Source organism: Cydia fagiglandana, chromosome 4, assembly GCF_963556715.1.
Source record: "Cydia fagiglandana chromosome 4, ilCydFagi1.1, whole genome shotgun sequence".
Classification (NCBI taxonomy): domain Eukaryota; kingdom Metazoa; phylum Arthropoda; class Insecta; order Lepidoptera; family Tortricidae; genus Cydia; species Cydia fagiglandana.
In genome coordinates, this window is record NC_085935.1 from 171497 (window position 1) to 181053 (window position 9557).

A 9557-nucleotide genomic window follows, 5' to 3' on the forward strand; every position below is an offset into this window, starting at 1 on the left:
GGTCTTCTGAAAGGAATACCACGACCACCTGCAATACGCTGCTCTCATAGGCTTTCATCGATATCTCAAATAAGATACCAGGGGGCTAGCCAAGATGACAATCGTTGATGGAAATCACCAATTTAACCATAAATAATGTATGGAAACAGTCTCCCTGACTTTTCGTAGCATCTATCATCCTGATACATTTTCACTTTTCGCTTGGCGTTTGTTGATGTATGATTGTCCTATAGGCAGCCTCCTGAAGGTAAGTACATGGAGACACCAGCCAGTTACCGGCAATGTACGTTTTGTGAATGTCAGGGAGTTTATAAAGGTATTCATTACGGTGTCAAAGCGCCGCTTGTGGCGGAGCGGTAGCGGGAGCGGGCGCGGGAGCGGTTTCACAGACGTGTTGGTGTTAAAGTGTGTTGTTTTTTTGGAGTCTTTATGACAATTAAGCGGGAAGTTTTTGAGTTTTATGTAAACGGCATTAAAATTAAATGTTGTGTAATACTTAATGGAATTTACCTATGGGAGGCCGGAGCAAAACAAGATAGGTAAGTACTTAAAACAAAATGTAAGCATAAATATAAAGAAATCATGGTTTAAAAACTTCTACCTACTTTAGATAAAAACGTTAATTTTATGTAATTATCTCAAATACCGTAAAATTATTAATATTATGGTCATAAGACTCATAAGGTATGTGTAAGTATTTTTTATATACTATAAGTATGTAACTGTGCAAATTTAATTCGAAACAATCTTATACATTAAGATATTATTAATTTCATTGAAAAAAGTTAAGTGAGACATATACATTATAGGTTTTGTTTGTTTAACGTAGATTCGCAAAAGTAATAATTAATAAAATCCAAAGCTATTTTTTGAACAACACCTTCCTTTAACAAGCCGGATACATTTAAAAAATTTGGGACTCAAAAAAAAGGTGATGTACGAGTAACTCGGATCGTTAACATTTTATATTTTGCAGACGTGACCCGTTCCTGAAATATATTTGACCTAGGTGCTACATTAATAAGAGAGGTACCGAACCAGACCGTACCGAAGTCTAGAATGATAAACTTAGACATAATAACGTAGAGTGGACGTCAAATAACAAGAGCTGTCTGAGCTGCGGCAACTATCGGAATTTGTTTTAGCTCCGGCTTTTGAATAAACTCAGCCCAGAGAGAACACACTTCTCAGTAATTTATAAACGCCTCGACAAGCATTTGAAGATAAAAACTTCGATTTGATTTGATATTTATTTTAGTTTAGTCGCAGTGCATCTCTTGCATTGCATACGAGTACCTATATCACACACGAGCGATATAAACAATAAGTATGGAGAAGTTGATATTAAGCAATAATATTGTAAGCTGTACCCACGCCATTTAGATCGAACCAACCGTTTACGTTGCGAAAATGCTGCTACGCGCTACGGCGTAGCCACGGCGTAGCCACGGCGTAGCGGTAGTGTACAGCTGTGAAAGATTGTACTTGTCGTGAACGTGAACTTGAAGGCGGATTCTAAATTCTAATTGTAATATCAGATTATGAAATTGATTTGGATTTCTTCTGATTTGTCCATATCAAAAGTGACGTCAGAAAAAATCACATTTGATACTGACAGATCATATTTAATATAAAACTAGATCAATCTCATAACCTGTTATTACACTCAATTGGAATGAAAATGGCTTGAAGAATGTAAACTTTACTTACCTATTTATTAATTTAATTACTCGCAGTATATCCCACTCATCCATCCAGGGTATCCATCTGCATACGAGGGCTGATGGAAAACTTTACAACGTTTCCCTTCTCAAATCTAAGCGAAAACGAGACGATTTATTCGTCGATAGCTTGCTCTTTGCTGATGACGCAGCCTTCATCGCCACATCGCAGTTTGAGCTTCAAACTATTATGGACAAGTTTTCTCGTGCCTGTGCTCTTTTCTCTATGTCCATCAATCCCCGGAAAACTGTAGTGCTGGCTCAAGGGTGTGCGGAAATACCGACAATCCTGTTGGATGGCGCCCCTCTGCAGTCAGTCGACAAGTTTTGTTACCTCGGGTCGACTGTGACTAGCAGTCTCTCACCGGATGCAGAAATCGACGTTCGGATCGGAAAAGCTGCAACGATGTTTGGGAAGCTGAGTGCAAGAGTATGGCAAAATAAACATCTAACCAGGAAAACCAAGATGGTTGTCTATCAAACGTGCATCCTGAGCATACTCTTGTACGGGGCTGAGACCTGGACCTCGTATGCCAAGCACGAACGTCGTCTCAACGATTTCCACATGCGCTGCATCCGGAACATATTGGGCATATCTTGGAAGGATAGGGTCACAAACGAGAGGGTTCTTGAGATTGCTCAGCTGCCCAGCCTCTTTGCGCTGCTAAAGCAGAGACGCTTACGCTGGCTGGGGCATGTGTATCGAATGCAACCTTCTCGTTTGCCGCGGCGTGTTTTGCTTGGCGCCGTTGCTGATGCCAAAAGAAGTATCGGTCGGCCGATGCTACGGTATAGGGATTGCGCCAAGCGAGACATGCACTCCTTCAACATCCCAGTTCATAAATGGGAGGAGCTTGCCGAGGACAGAGATAAGTGGCGCAAACTGGTGTTCGACGGTCGCAAAATCCACGATGACGCTTGGTTTAAGACTCTCGCCAATAGGCGAGCCAAGCGTCATATGCCCGATATCTGTTCGCCACGGGCACACTACACCTGCCAGTTTTGCGGTCGTGGTTGCCGCTCCCGTATTGGCCTATACAGACATGAAAAACGTTGTCGCCCTGCCTGACACTGTTTGTATAGTCTGCAAAAGACTGAAAGGCCTTTGATGATCCCACTCATAATCTGTAGTACACAAGCTCATGTGAGATACCACGTGATATAAACATACGACGGTAAGCTTTTAACGTAGCCTATGTAGAAAATTGAAATAGAAAATATTTATTCCTAAGCACAGACACCGAAAATAAAGTTATACAAAAAATAGAAAAACAGGAAGGGGTCCACGAAATGGTCACACCTCAGAATTCTCAGCGTGATGCTGGCGACTTCCAGCGCTGATCTTCCGATGCGACCACCCGGTGATACGATCACGACTGTGTTACATACAGGTCGCCGACCAAAAGTGTCTAATGACATGTTGTTATCGTTGATATCGAGCTAAATATAAATTATATTTAATTTTTTTTAAATTTAAATACGAATCGGTGGCACTGCGAACGCCTCTGGAACACTCTTTGAGGGATACCTTAAGCGATAACATAAAATCGTACGTTTTGTCAAATTAAAACAGTTTGTTTTCTCAACACAAGAAGATATAAGTTGGAAGAGTCTGAGCTGCCACGCGGGTGTTCTTGGCCAGTCGGCGGCGCTGCCAAAACCAACAGCAGCACAAAGGCTGTAAAAGTATTTGTTTTAAATACTGACGCTGATAGAGTTTCCACGGAGTTGTTGGAATGTTCCATTTTCGTTTGAATTTTAGTTGCCTTCATTTCATTGGGTCGCTGAATATAATAAAGTTTATTGAAACGCGTTTTAATTTTTAAAACCGGCCAAGTGCGAGTCGGACTCGCATTTCTAGGGTTCCGTACATAAGTCCGACTCACGCTTGACTGCAATTTTTTTAATAGGTTTTCCTGTCATCTATAGGTAAAGAACTATTTAGTGTATTTTTTTCAAAATTTTAGACCCAATACCTAGTTTCGGAGATAAAGGGGGGTCATTTTTCGGCTATTTTCTTAAATAACTTCGAACCCATATATTTTAAAATTATAAAAAAAAATATGTCCATCTTTGGGTCACTAATTTACATATGTGTACCTTTCAACTTAATCGGTCCAGTAGTTTCCGAGAAAACAGGTTGTGAAAGACGGACTGACAGACAGACGCACGAGTGATCTTATAAGGGTCCCGTTTTTTCCTTTTGAGGTACGGAACCCTTAAAATGAATATCAATTACACTTGAATAATTGACGGTCCAGCAAAGCTGAGCAGAGACTTGGATTGCAACCAACAAAGCTATTAGTTGACTCCCGATCGTCTCCTCTCATCTCTGCTTCAGTGGGAATGCAATCATTTAAAGATAATAATATATTATGTCAATTGATTAATTATGAACTGTGTGGACCATTATTTATGTGACATATAAATACATATGTTATATTTATGAATAAATTATCTGAAATCTGAAATTTGAGTGGAACCGCTAGCCGAGGAGCCGCTAGAACGTACTCAACCGAGCATCAGAACTTGCTGGCCGAATCCATCAGCTGTAAAGGCCTGCTACACGGTCGCCGACAAGCCCCCAAACCGCGTGGCCTTGGTCTGTCCCGGACCGTGTAGACAGTTGTTACCAACAAAATTTCGTTTGACCTCCGGACGCCCTTGGCATGCGAGCGCGCGCCAGCGACCGCGGTCTGAGCGGTCGGTCCGGAACCGTGTAGCCGCCCGTCGCCGACCGCACTAGGCCATTTCGCTTGGAGGACGCGCCGTGTGCGCTCGTGTGGTTATAGCCACGCCATGGGTACTCAGTAGCATTTCTAAAAATTCATCAAATACTTTTCTCTTCATTCTCAGAAAGTTATGTATGGCCCCGTAGCGTAGTCCAGCAAATTCATCAAGTTGAAATGACTCAACAAATGTCGTTTTTTGAGCCAGCGTTTCATTCATATACCCTTTTCTTTTTTTACAAGCTTTTTATTAACTTGCAATATACCTAATGTAAGTATGTAAATATGTTTGTACGGGTCAAATCTTGCCAGTTAAATTAGACCTACTTTCTAGTTTCCGATGGAGCTGAACATTTGCATACATATATAAATCGGGTGACAATGCATTATTATGGTACCATATAGCTGATCTGATGATGGAGACAGGAGGTGGCCATAGGAACCCTGTGATAGAACAACGCGACCTAATTGTGTTTGGGGTTTTTAGAATTGTCTCGACGAGTATTTAATTAGTTGCCTGTGGAAAGAAAAGTACATTCAGCGATAAAAGCACAAAGTACCAAAAATGACATTTTTGCCAAAAACTTATTTTTTTGTCATTGCACTAGTATGAGTAGATTATGAAATTTGGCGCCCCGCCAATAAGTTTTGCCGCCCCAGAAATCAAGGAAGAAAAACAAAATGCAATCCGCAAGGTTAGGGGCCATTTTGTGCGCTTGCAATACGTGTTGTCCGTCCGCGAGTTCTGAACACACTGTGGTCTGCCACCGTCTAGCCAGCCAACTCAGACGGACCCACATACCAAGGACAGACCAGGGTCAGACGGTTAGTAGGCTTGTCGGCGACCGTGTAGCAAGCCTTGTAGGCTGAACTCTATATTTTCCAATATTTCGAAACAGTTGATAGGGAATAGGGGCAGTTCGTTAGGTCGGCGTTTCCATATAAGCCCGTGCTCCGGGGCGAAACTAAACCGACGGGGATTACGAGTACAGTTGCCGTATGGAACTCCCGCTAGTTGCATATTTTCGTTTGGAAATGCACACTGATATATTGACTTCGTGCAATGCCATGAATGTTTGAATTGTTTTCCTAATCTATATATTACTGAAATGTTTAGTGTGTAGGTGTTAACATTTTAGTGATTGTTGTATTTTTAATGTATGTTCCTAATATATTGTAGGTACTGTACTAAGTATATGACTGTATGACTACCTAATGTAAGTTAGCATGTAAAAAATATTCAAACACAATACTGTATTGTTGATGAAAATAAAGAAGATAAATAGATTATCGTTTATTTTTAATTTCGATTAATATTCCTTCCCATAAGTTGGCCTTAAATGCACTTTTTACATGCTATAGGTGGGTATGTGGCCTTCAATAAATTACCTTGAAGTCTATTGTTTTCTTATAAATTAGAATGATTACGATGACTTATCCGAGCAAATTGTTCAAGGCTGTAGCAAATTATCTTTAAATTTGTTACAGTTCATTGTTCATTTAGAATTTTTAGAATATCATAGATATAACTACTTCATTGTATGTATTAATCGATTTTCTACGGCCGGTGTCGCATGGTATAAAACATCGATAGCGGCGACGGACAAGCATACAATAGCGAGGCTTTGGTCTGCTGTTGTTGTGTAGTCTCTGCAGCGCGCCCTCCCCGCCGCCACCATGTCGCCGCTCGCTCGCTCACTGCTCGCTCGCTCGCTGCTCGCGCTCGCCGCACTGCTCGCCATCGCTTACGCCACTGACGAATGTGTCACGGTAACAGTTGGTAAGTGTAAAAAATACCAAATTTAGCTTTATTTAAGGATTTTAAGTCATAAACCTTAAAATCCATAGAAACATTTGTGATGTTATCTATGAAAAGAGACCTTATTGTCGACGGCTCTTACGCCATTATTAACGAAGCTCCGATATGTATACTTTGCCGCGCGACGCTGTACAAAAGATTGTATTGTATTAACGTTTATAGTATTAATATTATTGATTGAGTTAAAAAAAATGATTAATTTACTAGCCGTTGTAAATGAGTTACACAATTTGCAATGGTGGCATAATGCCGGAACATGTCTAACCTGTTCATAAAATGACATTATGGCGGACGAATATTTTAAATATCACGTCGCAAAATGTAATGAAAAACATTGTGGGTGATTCCGGGGATAAGAATATAGCAAATGCATGAAATAATATTTATTCAGTAACAAGCATTTTTTTACAAAATACAGGTAGGTGCCCCTCGTTAAGTGTAGAAATAGATCGTGTTAAGGAACGCCTCATCTATGACAACTATATTACTTAAATGCATTCTTCTCAAACGTACTCCGAAATGTATGCGTTAATGAAGACATGAAGTTGCTCATTTATTTATGGCTCCTTACATTACTTCTTTACCTAGACCAAGGAGTAATGTGGGGAGTTAGTATGAAACGTACATTATTGTCCTTTTTAAATTTGCTCACTATGATTAGACTGGCAAAGGTTTTACTACATACAGCCAACGACCGCTCTCTCTGTAAGCATACTTGCGACATTAAAATAAAAAATAAAAAACAAAATCTATGGTCCTATATTTATAAGCGGTTAAACATGGAGTTCGAATAGCTTTATCAAATGTCAAGTTTAAATAATAAAAAAGGCGGCAGTTTACATTTTTATCTATTCTCGTTCGTTCCGATAAAATAAAAATGACATCAAGTGAGCGATAGGGAAATTATGGACTCAACTGTACTAATTTAAGAGTGGAAATAAACTTAGCTATGCCTAATATGCTATCGAAAAAAAGCAAACAAACTTATTTACTTGATTACTTAGTAGTTAAATTAATTATAATATTTTACATTGTTTGAGAAAAGACAATCCTTGGCCGGAACAGGGATTGCAAGACTCGCTTTATTCGGCCTCGTCTGCGACTCGGCCGTCTACCGCAATCTCGTCGTGTAACCCCTTACTTCACGGCCTCTGCAGTAATGTACTTTTTTAACACAGTTGCTCAAAAAGTGCTACTTTACGTAGCTGTTTAGCGTGCGGAAAGTTGGTTATCTCGAACTAGTGCTTTTTACTTTTCCAATTTTTTTAAATTTATACTTGTTCCAATTCACGACTACTTATTGATGAGTGTTAATATTAGTTTCTTTTAAACGTCGTAATCAGCATAAAAACCTACCGTTAATGTAAGAATACGAAAAATATTTCATATTTAATTACTTACCTCTTCATCATTATAACACGTTTATTTTTTAATATTCAATATTGAAAATTCCGTTCTTAATAAGTTGACTGAATGGAACGGAATAGCTGCCAAACGCCCATAGATGTAATATACTTAAAGACGACGTCTAACCGAGCTGTCACTGTTACCACTTTTGTTTAGTGTACGATTAACAATGTTTTTCTTATTTTTTCGCAACTGTATTAAAAAACGTCGTTCGATACACGTGCGGAAATGTCATTCTTCACTCGTCCCGAGTCTTGCCACTCGCCTGCGGCTCGTGGCAAGATATCTCGGTACTCGTGAAGTAATGACATACCTTCCGCACTAGCATCGAAATGTACTATTTCACGGCGTAAACAGCCAAAAACTTATTCTTCATGAATATGTAGGTACATTTTGGCGCAGCCCTGAGTGAGACAACGCCATATCACGCTCGCTTTTTGTATGGAGTGTTTTCGCTCATGGTGCGTGCGCTACATTTAGGTACTTTTGCAATTCGTATGTTTCTGGGGAACAATATAAAAATAATCAGATTTAGAAAGGAAGGAAGAAGATCGATTGCCATCTTCAACAAAAATCATACATGACTATTAGGCAATAAATATTCCTGTACCGTAAAATGGGGTGAGTAGGGTCAAAACTGAAATTCAAACCTCGATAACATTTTATTTTTACATATGAAAATTGAATTGTGTATATAATAAGTGTTCCGGACGTTGTATTTTAGTTTTTATTTTATTTTGGGGAGTTCCATTTCATAACTTTGACGATAAAGAGGAAAACCTACCTCACCCCGTAGTGCCTCGTATTTGGGGTGAGAGGGGTTTTCATGCAAAGGTGATTTTGGAAGATTGTTGGATCGATTTTTTTTATTATGCGTATTACTATAGCTCCATTTTAAATTGGAATACATTATTTTTGTAGCAGTAGCCTTAAAATCCCTTCTCACCCCCCTCTCAAACCTTCTCTCCCCATTCATAATCCACCTCTCCCCGTAAAACCTACTCACCCCGTTTTACGGTACTTAATGTTATTGTATTGATTGCATAACAGGTACCAAAACCAAAGTCCCAATTCCAATAAACCCGGCAAAGGTTCCGGAGCCAGGACAGAATATGACTATTTCGGTAAGAGATATGTTTTTCTTTGTTTTTTAATTGATGTTACATTTTGTTACTTGGAAAATAGCTCTAAATTTACTAAGACATAACCAAAACACTTGTACCTACACCAGGGTCCAATTGGTAGCACATGTAGCAATAGGGGTCCGCTATAGTCTTAAGGGTGCTTGCTCGTGCAAGAAATCATTTGCTCCTGTAATTTAACTATGAACACTTTTTTGATTTTAAAGTGTTCTTTTTGCTTTTCAGAACGGCTGCAAACCAGGACACGTGATTGGTGAGACAATAACGGTCTGCAGCCACGTCAAGGGCTGCGTGCCGACCATCGATATCGGTAAAGGCCAGTACTCCCCGGTCGTAGTGGGCTGCAAGTGTCCCGGCGGTTGTGTGCTGAACGGCACCCAATACTGTTAACTAATACACGTCATTATCCCTGCTGTTCAATGTTCCGCTAGATGGCGCACCAAGCCGCGAGGTTAGGTATTTTCTCTCTTTCCTGTATATGTCGTTTGATAAAATTATGCGTCAAGTTTTTGAAAACCTTCATGAAATTGTGTTATAATGATTCTTTATTTTAACCTGTTTAACCTGTTGTACCTATAACATATTGTATTACTTTATGTTATTAAAACAGTTTAATTCGAGTTCTTTATTTTGTTTATTTTGTTTTATTCCTAATTGAATATTTATTTCATTGTTGCAAAAATTTCATAATTTTTATTATCTTCTTGTATTTATTAAAATAAATAATATTGATGGTTAA

At 39.3% G+C, this 9557-nt stretch overlaps 1 protein-coding gene across 1 annotated transcript; it reads left to right on the plus strand.

Moving 5' to 3' along the window:
- The first annotated feature begins 6112 nt into the window (after nucleotides 1–6112).
- LOC134664078 (uncharacterized) lies at nucleotides 6113–9557 on the plus strand. Its single transcript, XM_063520668.1, has 3 exons — nucleotides 6113–6230; nucleotides 8727–8800; nucleotides 9044–9557. Exons 1-3 carry the CDS (start codon nucleotides 6128–6130, stop codon nucleotides 9206–9208), a joined length of 342 nt encoding a protein of 113 aa, XP_063376738.1. The 5' UTR covers nucleotides 6113–6127; the 3' UTR covers nucleotides 9209–9557.

Coding starts and splice junctions, on each gene's coding strand:
- LOC134664078 (XM_063520668.1), top strand. CDS start 6,128: ATGTCGCCGCTCGCTCGCTCACTGCTCGCTCGCTCGCTGCTCGCGCTC. Junction 6,231..8,726: donor ATGTGTCACGGTAACAGTTG/GTAAGTGTAAAA, acceptor ATTGCATAACAG/GTACCAAAACCAAAGTCCCA. Junction 8,801..9,043: donor GACAGAATATGACTATTTCG/GTAAGAGATATG, acceptor TTTGCTTTTCAG/AACGGCTGCAAACCAGGACA.